This window comes from Diaporthe citri, assembly GCF_014595645.1.
Source record: "Diaporthe citri strain NFHF-8-4 chromosome Unknown scaffold_9, whole genome shotgun sequence".
Lineage (NCBI taxonomy): Eukaryota > Fungi > Ascomycota > Sordariomycetes > Diaporthales > Diaporthaceae > Diaporthe > Diaporthe citri.
Window position 1 is genome coordinate 1,135,322 of NW_025064854.1, and position 18,422 is coordinate 1,153,743.

The 18,422-nt window shown below is 41.9% G+C and overlaps 5 protein-coding genes across 5 annotated transcripts; 3 read left to right on the forward strand and 2 right to left on the reverse strand.

Annotated features, from left to right (window-relative positions):
• Positions 1 to 1,022: 1,022 nt before the first annotated feature.
• INS49_015441 (uncharacterized protein) lies at positions 1,023 to 1,732 on the forward strand (the record flags this gene model as incomplete). The annotated part of the gene is made up of 2 exons (XM_043176122.1): positions 1,023 to 1,060; positions 1,117 to 1,732. 2 exons carry the CDS (start codon positions 1,023 to 1,025, stop codon positions 1,730 to 1,732), a joined length of 654 nt encoding a protein of 217 aa, XP_043019577.1.
• Positions 1,733 to 1,830: 98 nt separating this feature from the next.
• INS49_015442 (uncharacterized protein) lies at positions 1,831 to 2,806 on the reverse strand (the record flags this gene model as incomplete). The annotated part of the gene is made up of 4 exons (XM_043176123.1): positions 1,831 to 2,194; positions 2,239 to 2,460; positions 2,545 to 2,558; positions 2,795 to 2,806. The coding sequence occupies 4 exons, from the start codon at positions 2,804 to 2,806 to the stop codon at positions 1,831 to 1,833; spliced, it is 612 nt and encodes a 203-aa protein (XP_043019578.1).
• Positions 2,807 to 4,277: 1,471 nt separating this feature from the next.
• Positions 4,278 to 5,877, forward strand: INS49_015443 (uncharacterized protein; the record flags this gene model as incomplete). The annotated part of the gene is made up of 2 exons (XM_043176124.1): positions 4,278 to 5,031; positions 5,108 to 5,877. 2 exons carry the CDS (start codon positions 4,278 to 4,280, stop codon positions 5,875 to 5,877), a joined length of 1,524 nt encoding a protein of 507 aa, XP_043019579.1.
• Positions 5,878 to 9,425: 3,548 nt separating this feature from the next.
• On the forward strand, positions 9,426 to 9,750 carry INS49_015444 (uncharacterized protein; the record flags this gene model as incomplete). Its single annotated transcript, XM_043176125.1, has 2 exons — positions 9,426 to 9,437; positions 9,523 to 9,750. The coding sequence occupies 2 exons, from the start codon at positions 9,426 to 9,428 to the stop codon at positions 9,748 to 9,750; spliced, it is 240 nt and encodes a 79-aa protein (XP_043019580.1).
• Positions 9,751 to 10,633: 883 nt separating this feature from the next.
• Positions 10,634 to 12,639, reverse strand: INS49_015445 (uncharacterized protein; the record flags this gene model as incomplete). Its single annotated transcript, XM_043176126.1, has 6 exons — positions 10,634 to 10,793; positions 10,858 to 10,940; positions 11,005 to 11,066; positions 11,253 to 12,153; positions 12,239 to 12,397; positions 12,472 to 12,639. The coding sequence occupies 6 exons, from the start codon at positions 12,637 to 12,639 to the stop codon at positions 10,634 to 10,636; spliced, it is 1,533 nt and encodes a 510-aa protein (XP_043019581.1).
• Positions 12,640 to 18,422: the final 5,783 nt, after the last annotated feature.

An 18,422-nucleotide genomic window follows, 5' to 3' on the forward strand; every position in this document is an offset into this window, starting at 1 on the left:
TGCAATACTATCTACCAACGATTTAAAGAAGTGTTTCCAGAGACGAACAGGCGTGTGGGAAATCTACAGGTGCGATATTGTACCAAGTTAAAGGAAAGACGATAGAGCATGAGCAGCCATTGATAGGAATGAGTTGAGGCCTAGAGTATGCTCCCATCCGTGCACGTTACACTTTGCGTGAAGTCTAACTATAATCCGTTAAGGTGCGCAGCTCGCTATGTTGCGCAGCTCTGGAAGCGTGAACAGGTGTCTTAAAGGTCTACTCCAGCTTTGATTCTAAGACGACATAAAGCTGAATGATTAAGTTTCGTGGCATATCATAATCTTGTAAAATAATGCCTCTTATTGCGTATGTGTTTGGTTCAGGTACCCAGTTGCTCAATCTAAGGGAATGGGATTGCCTCTCGAGCCAAGCGGTTCTTAACGCGCTCCGGTGTCCCCAAAGTCAGGAAGTGTGTGGGCTTTTAGCCACAACACGGTCCATTCAACGCACTTTCCCAAACGGCCAAAACCGGAAGAGGAAGTATGGGATGTTGCAGAAGCAAGGAGAGGACGCCTTTGCTAGAGAAACACAATCCGTGGTGGAAAATGTTTCAAAAAAGTACATAATGCGGCTCGAATCGCTTGGATTCTACCTTGACCGACGAGATTCCCTGCAAGATTAGACGAATCTGCTTTTGCGGCTCTGGACTGCGCATTGTACCTGCGGAACAATCTCCGAGACTGACGCTGGGCGGTGCGACTGTTGGTGAGGGGATCTGCTGCAGTGACTAAGGCAGGGTTCGCAGGACACATAAACTGTCCGCCTCAAGTCTCTCGAGCTTAAGGTAGAAACCGCCATTCTTGCCCGACGGATCTTCGGCACCTTCGTACCAGACGTATCGTTTAGGCAGAAGCTCGGTGAAGATTCGAGAACGGCTGGGCAAGAGCCTCTGCTTGTCTATGTTATGACTCGTATGCGGGGAATGAGCCGCCTGGACTTCATACTCGCACATGGCTTCCCAGAAAACTCACCCGAGAATATGGCCCGGCGCAAGAATCTGATTCAGGATGTTGCAAGGTCCGCCGTTAGCTTCTTGTCTATGCTGTGGGCTACGCTAATCTAACTTGACGCAGATTCTTTGCTCTTGCGTGGAAGGCGCCACAGGAAGTCGACCAAGCCTACCGCGATTGCATGGCTGAGACGTTCGAGAAGGAGCTGCAGATCTTGCTTGTTACCCTGCCCGACCGGTTTCACCCGATAACCCGCGCTACGCTAGCATCCCTACCGGGCATCATGTCTCTTCCTATGGTTCTCCTACATAAAGACTTTGGCGACTGCAACATCATGGTGGAGGAAGAGTCGTGCCATTTGGTTGGCGTCATTGATTGGGCTGAGGCGGAGATTGCCCCCTTCGGCACAAACCTCCATTCACTGCAGGATCTGATGAGTAAGTTGCACTTGAAGAATGGCTGGATCAGGTACGAGGACTACGATGACTTGGCGCGCTTGTTTTGGCAAACCTTTAGCGATATGGTTGGCGGACTAGGCGAGAACACCACCAAGGCTATCAAGGCGGCAAGGGTCCTAGGTCTGCTACGATCTTGGGGCTTTACCACCCGGCATGCGAATATGCCTAAGCCGGTACCAATCAAGGATGATGACGGCGGGAGGTATAGCATGATGATACTTGACGGGCTGCTGTTGAACCCAACTACCCGATTTGAGGGGCTTGATGAACAACTCAGATAGAGGGAATGGAAGCTGAACGTAAGCTAAGAAGGGATGAATTTGCGACTAGGTTACATGATACCAGCCTCGATAAGGGCAGCTTTGAGGTCGTCCACATTCTACAGCTTGGGCAGAGGCTTGCCTGCATTGAAAACCTTGTGATTCCCACTTGTCATTTTTGAATGTGTTTCGTTGCTCTGGCAAACGCGGGGACTGCCATCGAACGACTCGAACGTCCAGCCAGTAATACGGGTCGGCTGACAGTTCTTGACGAAAGAAGTGTCCAGCATGATGGTCCCTTGGTCCAGAATGAGCTCGGACATGCCGTAATTGTTGCCGGCTCCATTTCCGAGGACTTGAAGACCAATGAGCCCGACAAGGTTTTTGGCCGTAATGTAACGAGAGAACTCCACAAGGAAGTCCTGCTCGACGTTGGTGAGGTCAGGCAGAGGCCCGTCCTGAAACTGGTAGGCACGGAAGCCGCTGTCGGTGAGGACGAAGATGTGCCCACGGCATGGATCGAGGACCCTTCGAGCTTGTTGAAGTCTGTGATTTTGGCCCAGCGCATGTCGGGGTTCTGGAAGTTGGTTCCGACCATGACGGTACCTTCCGGGATTTGGAAGTGGCCGTGAATGAGGTGAATGCCGAAAATCTTCTCAGCGTGGTGGCGGACAAATAGGGCCGCAAGGTTCTGGATATGCTCATCCGCAACAACAGGCTGGGCATCGTCATCCTTGAGGCTGTTGTAGCTGGATGGAAAAACTATGTCAGCCAGGCTGTTGAGTTTGTGACGTATGCGCTGGGAGGGAGGGAGGGGAGGGGGGTGGACGTACAGCGCCCGACTTTGCTGGAAGTCATGAGCGTTTAGAGCCTGGTCAAGGGCTGGAAGCGTGGGACGGGTCGCCACTAGAGCTGCTATCGTGCTTGAAGAGATTTCGACAATAAACTTGCGTGGGGTGCTTGGTAGACTTGGCCGGTGCAGTGAGAAGCATCGATGCAAGATTAGGAAGGGGAGAAGAGAATCTCTTGGGGGGACGTCTCTTTATGTAACAGCTTGGGCTGTCGAACCCAGGTCGGACCTACCGAGAGCTGCATATAGTTGGATATGTTGGTGCATGAGACGCTCCAACAAGCGTGGCGCATATGTATGTGACACCCCCCCCCCCGCCTCCAAAGCAGGCAGCGACGTGAATTATGAAGGCGGCAACACTGGTCCTGGATGTAGGCCAACATGGCCTGTATGTATCTGGCACCCGTAATTGCACTTCTGTACAACCACTCGTGGCCGTTTGAGCAGTATTGCCTCCACCATCTTTCAAGGGATTTTCGACAATCTTTTCACTTCCGTCTGCTGGTACCAGCAAGTGGATCGGATAGCCTGAAATTGGTCGGTCCGGGGCTTGCACAATCGCGATGACAAACGGTTGTTTGGATTAGTGCGAGGAAACGGGTTCATTCCTACAGCTCCAGTCAGAGACAACTATTACCCAAGGCCTGCCCCTGTTTCTTCCGTCGACATGGAAGAAGCATTTCACTGCATCTCGTAACTGACAAGCCACATCAGAGGGTGTAGGTTAGGTGTTTGCGTGTTGGGTATGTGGGTGTGGGTGTGGGTGTGGGTGTGGGAATCGCCATACTCCAGTTCAAGATTTCCAGGGATGTGACTTGTTTCAGTCTACGACGGCTCCGGGGACTGGCCCAAATCCGCCAAAATATTCGGAATCAACGGCGCTGTCCAGTACTCTTGGTTGAAGATTCGTTTTCCAAAGGATCCGGAGCTGGCTATCCAAGATTTGTAGGACGGGACAAATATCGACAAGAACAACCTCAACATCGTAGCACTTGCTCAAGATATCTTGGACGTCAAGAATGCACACAACCGATCTCTTGATTGGAGCTAGTCTACTGAATCACTGCGTCGACATATTTCTAGAAATCCTTCTCGTATTGCAAATTCCTCATCGAATTGCGAACTTGTAAAACCTGCCTCAAGGAACTTAATTGTATTTTATGAGCAACATTCCCAATCTATGCTCTTTACACACCTGGACAAGCTGAGAGGAGGAGGGAGAGTTGACAGAACTTGCCCTCCCTGTTTAGCTTCAGTTAATTTTCCGATGGCCCATGTACAGTCTCCTAGGACAAAGTGAATTGTAGCATTTACAGACGCTAGTGAATCTACGGATGCCGAAATTCAGTGTGGGTGATGGCCATTCTCTATTTTGAACCACGAACAAGTACATTGTTTTCCGTATACGTCACGGCTAAGACGGCGGCCACAGTGAATAGTCTGTCGGCCATCAAGTGAATAGTTAAGGAACTTTCAGACCCCTCAACCTATTTAAGTCAACATGATGGCTTGCATTCTTCCTTTCCCACAACACAGGAAAACGATTTCGATCAAACTTCTTTTGCACTTGTTATCATACCACAACTGATACTTGAAGTTCTGGCAGCAGACTCACAACTTACTTTTCTATCTGTACCTCAATATCTCCAGAGGCTTCTCACGCCCCATGGGTGTCTACATTCAATCTCTACGACCCACCACACCACTGTCAACAACATGAATTCCACCGTCAGCACTCAGCAGCTGGTTATCATTGCGAAGCCTGGCCCTGACCAGCCCTACTGTCAACTTGCCACTGCTTTCCAGAACTGTTTGTGCCTTCAAAGCATTCTACACCCGTGTCTCAATACCTTGCGTGCTTTCTCCGACGAGCGCTACCGAGTTGGCATTCTTCAAGAACTCGCATTCGCTGCTGAGAACCAGCCTACCCACGCCGATTTGATGCTACCGGCCGACCGCTACTACCAGGCAAGCGAGCAGAAAGATGCCGATTACCGGTTTCCATACATCACCGCGACCCTGATCTCGAGCATGGCTTGTTGTGTGGGCCAAGAGCACAACTGCTATCGTTGTTCGCTGGAGGCGCCTTTCCATACCGTCCGCAATCCCTTCAGAGCTGCTCATGATCCCCTTTACAAGGATTGTAGCATGCCTGGAGACATCACAGTCGGCGTCATCGACATAACGGATCTGCGAAAGCTTCGATACTGCTTCCTCAACATGCCCATCTGGTGCGTCAAGTGCGGCCTGCGGAGCTACCACCCCGACAGCAAGACAATCATCGACACGTACGGTGGTGATCTGCCGGAGTGGGAGATGGCAGACTATACACCTTCAGACGGCGAGCCTATCTCGTACCGCATAGATTTCGATTCTAACGGCCAGCTCGGGCCTATGCGTGAGGGACCAGATGTCGGGGCATTGGAGATGTTGCGAGCATACCCTCTTATCGATGTTGCTACTCTTGCAAGTAAGTTTATATGTCCTGGTTCGTCCAGACCTTCAATCAGAAAAAGTTTATGTTGCTGACTACGTGCCCGCCACAGATTGCTGGCCAGCCGCTGCCTGGAAATTGCCCGAACAACCGACGGCGGATTCCAACCATGTCTCAGTCTATCTGGGTGCACCCAAGTGCGGAAGCAAGTCTCTTGGAGAGCTAGCACAGAATAAAATCCTCGACGCGGTCCTCCTCGGCCTCCTCGACGACCTCGAGCTGCTCGACTACCCGATGCTGATCCGCGGCTTCCAAAAGTCCTTCCTCGCCATATGCTCTGCGCGAGCCGACGAGCTCGCCGCCTCCGAGCACCAGGGTATTATCGCTGCAATGCTTGCCCGCCTCATGGACGGAGCAAATCACGTGGACCTTTACCCATTTCGCCAGCTTCCACTGAGTACGATCCGAGAAATTCTCTGCAGCGATCGCCTCAAAGACATGAAGATACTCAACCTGTCCGGACTTTTCGCCGAATGTCCTGAAGAGATCTGGACGACGCTCGACGCCATTCCCCACCAGCCGGAGGTGGTGTACCTGCTGAGCCCGCCGAGCGTGGACAGGACGGCCGAGAGGGCGGTAATAAAGAGGACCGTCCCGCATTACATTGCAGGAGGGAGGTGCAAGTTCTGGGACCGGGTGGGCTCCAAGAGGATCATCATGAGCGCGAGTATATCCACTGCGCTGATGTCGTACGCCTCCTCCCACCGAGGCAGTAATTTTCAGAGCAACCCCCAGTGGGAACGAACCTACCTCAACTACCTGCGCGAGCTGGTTCGGGGTGATACAATGCGTCTGCGGCTGTGGCCTTGGATGTGGTGGTGAAGAGGGCGTCAGGTTCTTCCTACTGTGAACATGTTCACGGGAACAACTCTATTTGCATCCTCAGCACATGCAACCACATTCACATTTTCTGCGAATGCACCTCCCAGAACCTGAAAGTCTGGCCGCCGATAGTGAGGGCTGGGCTTTTCTGGACTTCTCTACTCGCATATCTCCCACGCCTGTCAAGAAACTGGCAATTTTGCTTGCAAAACAGAGGATCAAGGGAGGATGTTCCACATAGATCTAACATCTAATCCAATTGTAAATGGGGCGGGAGGGGAAATGCGCAAAGGGGCTTGGCACCAAAGCCATATCAGCGATTGACGACTCGGAGTCTGCCCTGTTGACAAGAGCATTGGCGAATTCGGCAGAGCAGTATTTTCTAAAACGAAGAGGTGTTCTATTCGACTTTTTCCATTCGTGATTAAAGTGAAAACTAGAAACGTCTTCATAGATACATGCAGGAATGAATGCGATTCCAACATTCACCTTAAGCCCCACCATTGTTATCCAATCAAGTAGGAATGTGCCCCGATTAGAAGCCACTTCGGGCTGAATCGATAGACTCGGTAATATGTCATAGTTCTGCAAGTCCTCCTGTCCTGGCCATGAAAAGAGCGAGAGAAGAGCGAATTGTGGAAGATAAGATTCTTTAAAGTTTGCTATACGTTGCCAAAGCTTTGGCTTGTCTCCAATAAGAACAGTGGGATCTAGTCACGCAGTCAGTTTATCTCTAGTACGAATATGCATAGTTGCGCTTCAGATAACGAAGCATCAGATGCTTCATGAATGAATCACCTGACATAATCATGAGGGGCCATCTTATGAGAAGCTGTCTATAAGACAACTACGGACATCCGTCGCAGGGAATTCCACATTCCTTGCAGCTTTTCAACAACGGGCACCGTATAACCTTGAACCAGTTGCCCAGATCACACATGCAGAGTGGATCCATTTGCCTCTTCACATCACAGGACCACTTGTCGTCGCCCAACATGGATGAAACTGGTGTTGCCACAGCAGTAGCTGCCGTGTAGACAAGGAGCATGATTTGTGGTCGCATTTTCTAAATGTGGTAGACTGGTATCTTGGAATGGCTGATATGTTGTGTTGGATAAATTCAAGATGAAGATGAAGAATTTGAGCTACAGCCAAAGGTTCCAGGAGGTAGAAGGTGAGGCGAGCAAAGAGGAAGGGGGCAGTCATTTGTTTAATGCTTTTCGCTCGCCTTTTCATGTAGGTTCTGAGCAGAGCATTAACCTCGGGCTATGAGGCCAATGTTTGCTGGCGCTGCTCGCGCTCAAGGTGCTCGGATAATGTTGCATCATAAGGTGATCTAGTGTACCATTAGAGACTGCAACAGAGGCGCAATTGCATGCCGCCGCTCTGTGTTGACGTCAAACACATGTGGATAGCCGTATAGCCGGCTCCACGAGTGGGAAGCACGTGATTTATGAGTTTCAAGGCTCACTTCAACGCAAAAGATCTGACAGGCATAAAAAAAAAGACGTTTCATGGGCACTTATGAGATTTTCTGAGGGATCGTGACTATTCTCCACTTGTGGCAAAGCAATTATTTGAGGGGTCGTCCATACTTTTCCACCTCCAGCTATTTCAAATGTTCCATCACCTCATAAACATCACTGAGTCGTACTCGAATGCTACTCTAGAAGCCAAACGACAAGATTTGTGAGCCCATGATAAATTGGGCGTCTTCCCCAACTGCAGGCAGGTGGGCTGCAAAAATAACCCCCAAGTTGAATTTCAAGCCATCGGTTGCACGGTCGTGAACCGGCTGCTGATCTATATCTCGAAGCTGTTAGTCCCAGCCTAACTTGCGATGATGGCTCAAAATTTGACAGGAAAATAGACCCCGCAGCCCTAGAACTTAATTGCCTCGGCGATTCTTAGTAAGTCTAGGTAGGCATCAAGTCCATGCTGGTGGTCTTGTAGCGGGCCGCCAAAGGAGCGCACGTGTCTCTGATCCCAACCTCATGGAGGCCAGATAGACGGGAACAGTCGGAAAAGAAAATAGTCGGTGCTGGTTGTACAGCACCGGGGTCATTGAGAGCATCTCTCCAAATCTATAGTGGCGGACCAAAGCATACGGAATGCCTGTGCATAATCCCAGCTTCAATGAGGCCGCCTCGCACTCGGAATACGGAAACAAAATGTCGAGATGAGCCCCGAACCAATCTTCCTTCCTGTTCACCCACCCCATCCGGACTCTCACGGCTGTATTGGGTCATGGTGCCATTCTCAAAGAGTAGGGCGTCACTTGCAAAGCCGAAACATCTGGCATTTCTTCTGCGAGTCAAAGCGCATGTTCCCATGGCAGATTGCCCTGTATCGGATTCAGCATCATGACATCGCATCAGGTTCGCATGAGATGGAATTGCCCTTGGAGCAGGCCAGCAGCCAAAAAGGTTGCCATCCAGAAGCACTGTTGAGGAACCCATGACTGGGAAATCAAAACTGACCGCGCTAAACTTCGATGGCTCTCAATCTAAAACTCTGCGCTGTCGAAGCCTTTTCGTTTCAACCGCGAGGATACTATCAAATGAGAAAGAATCAGAAATGCCATGCCGCAGGAGCGTAGATGATGAGAACTCACTCTGTGCACTTGAAGTTCGCAAGTCGATTGCCATGTGCATCCGTTCGACGTGCCCAGAACCGCGGGACCTGATGCCTACTTCTGGAACTACCCAGCTCGAGTGGTGCGATTCGCTTTGCAGGGGTTGATGGGGGGATAGGAAGCTCGATGCAGCCGATGACGTGAAACTCTTTGATGCACAGTCAGGAATGCAATCAGGGGGAGAATCGGGCGAAGAATAAGAAGGAAAATACTCGTGAAGATCCATAGAGTTGGGGAGAGTTGGAGATTCTCTGTGGGACATTCCTTTCTTTGAGTCTTTGTATGATGGATTTCTGCTGCTTACTAGGCAACTGCAGTCTGGTCTCTATAAATACATCGCTTCTCTCCCTCTTGGGGAGAAGAGGAGAGTTCGATAAAGTAAGCAACCAATTCAAGCTGTCTCCTAATTGCGGCTCCTGAACTGACGCCATCATGATTATACGTGCAAACGATTACCCATGCAGTACAAAGACCGCGGTCCTGCCACCCACTGTAATTGGCGTTCGCGGTACGACAGGCGTTGCATGCCGTCACAGGCCGGCGCAAAAGTGGCCTTTGTCAGGCTTTGAAATCTAAATTTAAGCTACAAGTGTGGCGTTCGCCGGCAATACACCAAAGAAAAGTGTGGTACGAAGAAGAGCAATTAGGGCCGGGGTGGAATGCTGACTTGGAGACAAATGGTGTATAATAACTTTTCAGCGCAGCTCAACAATGCATAAGGATGCAGAGACCTCGAAAGTCTTGTTGGCTCATCCTCGGAAGTATCAATGTGCCATCCCCGGAATCAAATTGAACCACGGAATACACACGATTACTTCATGAATTTCAACAAGGGCACAGATGACATGGCAAGGGCGATCTGTCAAAAGAGTAGAACCCAAAACATATGAATCCCATCCGTTCCGCGGCAGCAATGTCTCTTCGTGTCCGCGCCAGTTACCGGTAGTCTCAAGTATCTTCTACTTCAATCACCTCAGCACAGAGTATCTAAATATCTTCCTGTCTATAAGTCTTTCCCGATATTCGGCGGCTCTGGCAGGATTGGAGGTGCCATCGTGAAAGCGCTGTCTGCGGAAGCACCAAACGCAAGCCTGAGACTTGTCGCCACCACACCAGAACAGGAAGAGGGGCTCAAGGCGAAATGGCCCAAATTCAGCACCTTTATCGCCAACTCTTACGATTTACCATCGCTCGATGAGGCCGTGAAGGATGTCGAGGCCAATTTTGTCGTCAGATGACGAATCTGGCCACCAGCCCAAAGAGGTCCACCAACAAGCTCATCGTCGTCATGCGCTTCGTGGGTATGTTCCCCGAGCTAACAAGAGACTGAGTCCGGAGCATCTCCGTGAGCTCCAAGGGACACCGCTTGCTATCCAGCATCAGCTTGCAAAGGAGGTCCTTCACGAGAGCATGCTCCCTGTGGTGTACATCAACAGCGGCGCCACATTTATGGAGAACTATTTCATCGCACAGAAAGTCATCCGAAAAGAACCGAATCATGTGGCCAAGCAGGACTGTGCCATTCATGGCCATCGACGATATTGGAGAGGTTGCGGCAAAGGTGCTTCTCTCTGGCGATCGTCGTCACATCGGCGCCTTTCATACAATCAACAACGGACATGATCTGCTGGATCCATTGGGTGCCGCTTGAGTCATGTCGGAGGTTTGGCGTAAGAGAATTGTCGCCGTGGACGACAAGGAGGTCTTTGTCTCTGAATACCGGCCTCTCATGGGGGAGCCCCCTCTGCAACAGACTGTTGAACTTTTTGAAGTTTGAAAAGGATCATGAGGCCATTTGGTCCCTTAACAACTTCGCTGAGAGGACACTAGGCTGCGAGCCTAAAACCCTGGCCCAGTGGGTGCAAGAGAATAAGGCTGCATTTGTTGCTTAAAATTATAAACTCTCTGAGAGTCATAAGCCATTGAACTTCATCAATGAAATTTGCAGACATCAAACGATCTGAAGTATTCAAATCAATACATTCAATTCCAGCTGTAGGTGCTGACTCTTCCTTGTATTGTTAAGCGTAGTCCAAGACCATTGATTCGACCTGAGCATCCCATCCAACCATCTCCAAGGCAACAAGGAATGTGTGGCCAGAATAGAATATGTAAACTCTTCTACAGATCCTTGTGAAAGGTTGGTGGTATCTGCCAGCTGGTGGCACGGATTCTCTCCCCGTAGAGTCTCAAAACCCCCATCGGCAGGATGAAGACCACAGTCAAGAGAGCAAAGACTAGCCAAGCGTACTGAAACCCTATCTTCTCCCCGAGTGGGATCCTGAACGACGTGCTTCAGTGAAAAGTCTCGATTATTCTTGGGGATAGAAGAGAGAACCACTTACACGTAAAACGAGAGGAAGGGGCTGAATATGTGCCGGAAAAGATTTAGAAGCGTCGATATCTCTGCACTTTGGGCTTTGTAGCACTTTGAAGGGCGGTTAGCTGCCTATATTCTCGCACAGCGGCTTGAGTAACACCCTAAGACGTACGTCGGTCGAGTAAGAGTAAGCCACCGTTGTGGCAACTTGCAATCCGCAGTTTGCAATTCCCACTGCAGCAAAAGGAGTTAGCCAGCAAAGAACCGAGGAAGTTTCATAAAAATATAGGGAGGACCAGGCCACTGCATAGCCATGGCTTATTTCAAACCCTGCAGCCTAATAATACCTTTAAGGTACAGGCTACGGATAGGAAAACGATGTTCCAGAGAGGGTAAAAATGGTATCCGGAAGCTGCTTACTCCCAAAGGCGTTGCCGACCCAACTTGTTGTTTTCGAATGGCTGATACACACACCCTGAATGATGGTCCCAATGGGCACCAGCAAGGCCAGCCAAAGAGCATCGAGCCGCGGTTCCGGTGGCCGACGGCCATCGTGGCGCAGGGAGTGTCTGTAGATCAAGAAGTCGATGAACCACCCCGCATTTGCCTCACCAATGAGGCAGCCGATTAACGTTGGGATGCTGAGGATGAGACCTGTCTGAATAAGGTTGAAATCATAAAGTGTCCGGAACACATACGCTCCCGAGGTAGCAAAGAGGATGCCTCCAAATGAGAAGGCTATCATGTAATACAAGACCGGGAAGAGGACGCATATGTATTTCAGCATCATGAATGGTCGAGTGAAGTCGATTAGACCGAGCCTGCGGTCGGGCAAATGTTTTGGCCGGAACAGAAGGCGGTCCACGTAGGAGCTTTCTCGGTATTCAGCAGGTGTGGCTTCCGTCTGACGGGAGTAAATTGTCTCTGGCAGGCAGAACAGATTGATGGCGAAGAAGGCGAATTGGACGTAGGATGGTATGGTGAAGCAATATCTCCAGCCCAAGTTCTGAGCCGTGAAACCACCAATTAACGGCGCGAAGTGTGGTCCGTTGTTCATGAATACGGCGAAAATGCCCATGAAGAAGCCCCTCTGGTGGAGGAAATATAGGTCACAGATCGTTGCGGCACCTATGGCTACAGTGCTGCCGGCCCCAAGGCCCGAGAAGGCTCTGGTGGCAAGAAGGCCGCTCCATGTAGAGCAATGTCCCGCCACAAGGTTCGAGATTGCGGCTAAGAGGTTGCCCGCCAGGTAGATCGGGCGTCTTCCGTAAATGTTGGCAAAGGGCACGACAAGAAGTGGTCCCACACCTCCAAAAAGTATCTGTGGCAAACCTTAGCGCCTTTTCTCACATACTTTGTGACTCTGTCAATGATAGCAAAAAGGAAAGAGAAAGTCGTAGACTCACATATATCGTCAGCTCATAAGATGCTTCGACGGGTGTGTTTCCGAAGGCTCGCCCCAAGGGGACGAAAGCAGGGTTGATGACAGCCGCGGACATTGGTCCTAACATGGCAAGGAGTGAGACCTGCAGGAGAACGGAGAATTTCAACGCAGGAGACCAATTCTCGAGTGGAGGGTTAGACATGGCCAGGGTTGAAACTTGATAGTATATCAAAGACGTTGTCATAGGAAACTCACCAAGGGGTCGTCTTTACGGTCTGAAGGCTGGGGGACTAGAGGAAGGCCATGCTTGTCGAGCTTGAGTGTCGGTGTGGATACTTCCCTGTTCTCATTAATGTCAAAAGTGTCTTTCTCATCTGTAAGGACTTGCTCTCCGTCTCCAACCTCACGAGCTGGAGGAGACATTGTACGTAGTAACGAATCTCGCAGAGTGGTTCAAGACGTAGCTAGGAATTGAGAAAACAATGTACAGGCACAGAAGACGACAGAGACGGAATAGACGTCTCTAAAGAGATAAATAAGATAGTGTGCTTTTCATTTTCCGTCAGCTTACCAACCCTAGCCAAAAGATAAAAGACCCGGGGAAGAGGGCCAATGAGTGACCTGTGGTCAGCATCGGGAAGATGCATTGCGACGTAGCTAAAATGCATGATAGTGGTAACACATGCGGATATTCCAGACGGCACTTATATAACACTGCGGAGAAGTGGAGAACCTACCGGACTTAAACCCCTTCCTACTCTCAGAAACATGTCTTGAGACTCAACTTAAATCCCTTTAGAGACTTCTCATGAGTATAATCGCCACCATCACTATTCCAGATAGCACATTTGAAGGGGGATGGTATTAGACGGATTATAAAATCGTCAGTGACAATGCTTGGCTGAATTTTTGCAAGAGGTTTTGACGGGAATCTCGGGTTGGTAGTCCAAAGCGCATGCTCAAAAAGCAAGCCTGCAGGAACCTGCATGAAGACAACGTTGATCCTATACTTCATAGGACGATCATTCTACTCGCGAAAAGGTCGCATCTTGGCATCAGCAATTCCCTGGTCTAGCAGCTGTTGTGATCAACCACTTTCAGAAGACTACGCTCCTGATGGTAGAGAAGGTAACCTCGTGATGACGACTTAAGGAGTTACACGGGCGCTTGCGCCGAATTTGCTCCAGTAAAAGACTTCCTACCCCATACACCAGAAGCGAACACGATTTCCGACACACTTCCCTCGGAGTGTACTTTGCCAATTCACATCACCTACTTATCTGTTGCCCACTGCTGCCGCAGCTAATCACGGCATCTTTTGATTTCGGTTATCGTCACCCATAACCACAGGTGCCGGAAGACAGGACAATACCCGGATGCTCTTGGTGAGGTGATGCTCCCCAAGGGGGATGGTCCCAAGTATTGCTCAGAAAAGCAACTTACATGGCAGATGGGGATAAACTCGAAGCCAGACGAATGTATCCGGCGATAATGAATTGGTGGTAGAATTTCTGATGACAGTACATTCTTCAGCACTATCAAGACATCACCAATAAATTGGACGACAGGTGGGCGCTTCGGGAGCCGACAAGCGAAAGATGAGAAATGCACCCGGACGATATCAGCACGCCAGATGAAAATCACAAGAAACTTCAGACCCAACAACGGGAGCGTGAAGTAATAAAGAATTAGCTGAGGAAAGCTCCAGCCTACTATCATAAATCGAGCAGGGTGATCACGGTATGGGTGGGGCTAACTGTTGGTAGGTCTCGTACGTATGATAATCATATGGGAAGCAATCATATATTAATATTATTCTGTTTAAGTTCTAAGAGGCTACGTGCCCCGGAGGGGATAACTAAAGTAGCCTTTTAAGTATAAAGGTTATACTTGCTAATACTTATAGTTTTTCTCTTCTTTTAATAAGTATATATAATCCTTATTATAATTAATAATCCTTATTATAATTAGCTTTAAAATTATAATTTATTATATATTAAGTATATATAATCTTTATTATAAGAAAGCATTATTAAAAAGGCTTAAAATTATAACTTATAAGTTTTAAAGCAAGTTTTAGCAATTCTTATTATTATATTACTCTTTAAACTTATAATCTTCGCTATTATATTACCCTTTAAACTTATAATTTTTGCTATTATATTACTCTTTAAACTTGCAACCATTATTATTATACTATTTCTTAAATATTATACTTATTATCCTTAATATTTAGCTTTTAAGGTTACTTCTTTATAAAGATTATTAACTTTTGCATAATAGCCTTAGTTTTAAATCTCTTTTTTATAAGGAAAGTTAATGCTTATAAAGTTAATGCTAAATCCTTTAGCTTGCATTTATTTTTATTTGTTATGGGCTCGGCCCCAAAGGGGCTGCAGGCTGGCTAGCGCCTTCTTCCATAAGCTGCAAAGCAGCAACCATTTGCGCCAAAAGGTACGTAATAATCCAAGCTCCCTTGGATTATCTAGCCACACTATATAAGGCTTGGGCAATAGCCCAAGCCCATCACATTATTATATATCTTTATAATATAAATATTATTATCTTTATTCTTATTCTTATTATTAAAATACACTTAGTATTGTTTTAAATTAATTTCCTTTAGCCATTTTTTATTCTTTTAAAATTAAGCATTATAAGCAGCTTAATTATTTATTATTTCTTTCTTTTGCTTTTTATTATTTTTTTTAATTTCCTTAATAGTTATCTTTTGCTTAAATTGCTTAAATAATAGCGCATATTTCTTAATAAATCTCTTTATATATAGGCCTTATATATATTTATTAATAGTTTAATGTAAAAAGTTTTAAAGTTAAGTTAGCATAGCAATTTAGTCTTTTAATAGCTAAATTTTTTTAATTTAATATATATAAAAAATACTTAAGATTAAAATTATTATTAAATTATTTATTATAAAGATTATAATAATTTAATATTTAAAATAGTAATTACTTTAATAATTCTTATTATTAAGGATGCTATATAATTTTATATTAAGAGTTTTAATGCTTTTAATGTAAATATATAGCTTTTTAATTATATTATTAAAAAATATTTACTTATTTTAATATTAAAAGTTATTAATAATTTAAATAATAGCTATTATAATAATATTATTTAGAAAAAGTATTTTAGCTTAGGTTATAGCTATAGCCTTTAGCTTATTAATTTTAATAATTCTTTAAGAGTTTATTTTAATAAATAGCTTACTTTTTTTAATGCTTAGCATAAAAGTAAAGTTAAAGGTGGTTTTTGCAATCTTTATTAAGGTTTTATTAGCTTAATTTTAATTATTTTTATTATTAATAATGATTGAATTGCTATTAATATTAAGCGGATAAGAGTTATTATTATTAACATCCTTATTAATATTTATTAAATAAGTAAGTAAATAAGAGTTATTATTATTAATATTCTTATTAATATTTATTAAATAAGCATTATTAATAATAACCTTGCTATAAGAATTAATAAAATTAATAAGCTTATCTTTATCCTTATTAATTAAGGCAATTTTAGCTCTTTTTATAGCCTTAGTAATAATTTTAATCTTTATCTTATTGCTTAATGGGAATATAGTTGCAATATTGAAAACGAGCCACCTAAACAAATAGGGGACAAGTTCTATTAAACCCTCTTAAGGATAACTTAAGGAAGAGCTTTAACGTAATAAAGAAGGAAGATAGGAATAAAAAGGAACCAAAGAAAGGGAAAAAATAAATATTTTAAAAATTCTTAAAAATTAGAAAAGCTTAATTAAAGCATTAAATATATAAGAAAAGAAAAGAGTTAATTTCTTAAAAGAATATTTAAAATAAGCATAAAAGCTAGCTTTTTATAGCTAACTAAAATTTAATGCAATATTATTTTTTATATAATTTTTTATACTTATTAATATACCTTTCTTTAAATACTTTGCAATAAGTATTATAAAAACTATTAAAATAAAATCTTGCTACTTTTAATTAAGCCTTTAAGTTTTAAAATTTACTTTGCTATAATCTTAATTATTATTATTATCTTTAATTCTTAGCTTACTTATTTTATTATAGCTTTTGCTTTTTTATAAAAGCTTTAAATATTTTTAAAACTTATTTAATAATATATTTATTAATTATATTCTTTTAGCTATTAAAGTTTACTTTAATAGCTAGCATTAATATAGCTATTAAAAATTTAAATATCTTTATAAAATAAAAAGTAAATTTATTCTTTTTTTTAATTATTATATTAAGTATAGCATATTAACTTTATTAATTTTTATTTTTGCTTTTTATAAAGCTTTTACTTTTACTTTTATTTCTTGCAATGCTTTTGCTTTTAATATTTATATCTTATATTTAATTACTTAACTAGCTTATTTATAAGCCTTTTAAATTATTTTTAAGTAAACTTTATTATTATTTTAATTATTTTAAGTTAATTAGCATGCTTTAAATTTTATTTATATTTATTATTAAAATAAATAAATAAAAAAGATCCTTATATATATTAAGATAAGCATTTTTTATTAGCTTTAAAATATTTTATAATATAATGCTTAAATTAAAAACTTATTTAATTAAAGTTTTACTTAATTAATTTTAAGCTATTTAAAAGTTTATATTTTATTATATATTAAATATTTAAAATTAAATTATTAAATTAATTTATATTAAAGGTATTATTTCCTTTACGCTCTTTTTATAATTAGCAGTAATTTTAATATATTATAATTTAAATAGCTATTATTAAATAATATCTCTTTATAATAAAAGCTTATTTTTTACTTTAATTACTTTTATATTATTAATCTTAATAAAGAAAATTAATATAAATATTTAAATAGCTTTATTAATTTCATTAAGCTTTAATTAAATAATAAATATTTAAGTAGCAATGCTAATAATAACTTTAAGCATTTTAAAATATATAGTTTTAATTAAAAAAGCCTTAGCTTAATTTTATACTTTTTAATTATTCTTTCTTAAATTCTTTTTAAAGTAATTTTTAATAAATTTAATAGCATATTATTTATAAAATATTTTATTAATTTATTTTAATTTTAATGCAAACTCTTTATTAAAATCTTATATTTTATTTTTTAAAATAGCTATTAAATATTTATAAATAAATACTTTAGCATTTTTATTTATTTTACTTTTCTTATTTTTTAATATAAAACTATTTTATAATAAGCAATAATTCTTTATTTTATTAAAATTTTTATTATTTAATAATTAAGTATATAAATAAGTATAATAATAAATTTATAATCCTTTATTAATTTATATTATTAATATTTTTTAAGTAAAGTATAATTATAATATAAAGGTTTTTTAAGTAAAAATATAATATTTTAAAAGTTAAAAAGCTATTAAATTATAAAAGCTATAATATACTAAGTTTTTAATTCTTTATATTTATAAAGTATTCCTTTTATATTAAAAAAATTAAAGGTAAGAAAGGCTTAATATTATTTTATTAAATTTATTAACTTAGCTAATTTTCTTAGCTTAAAATAAAAATTAATACTTAAAAAATATTCTTATATTATCTTTATAAGCTTATTATTAAACGCTATTTATTTTATATTAAAAAATAATAGTTAATTAAGGGTTTAAAATTGCTAAATATTATTTAAATAAACCTTATTTATAATAATTCTTATTTTAAAAAAATCTTTAAAAAAGTTAATATTTACTTTTTAAGTAAAGTTTTATTAATTTTAAATATTTATAATATTTAAAAATTATAATGCTTTATTAAATAGATTTTTAAAATTATTAAAGTAAAGAAATTTTATAATTATTAACGTTAAATTAATCTTTCTTAAATTAATAAGCTTAATTATTAAAATTAAAATATTAAGGTTTTAAGGTATTTTATAATATAAGAGTAATTAAAACTATTTCTTTATCTTATCTTTTTAATTAAAAGATATTTTAGCTTTTAATTATAAAGAAAGAAAGTAAAGAAAATAAATAATAAAGTAAAGAGTAAGTAATAAAAGTTAAGTAATAAAGAGAAAAGGTATAATAATAAAAAAGCCTTATATCTTTAAGGATTACTATATAAGTAATTAAGGTAAAAAAGGTTAAAAATAAGAAAGAAATATAATTAATATTTAGCTATAGCTTAAGGCAGCTTTTATAAATAATTATTATTTATTTTTAAATAAGAATTAAATAAAGGAAATAATTAAT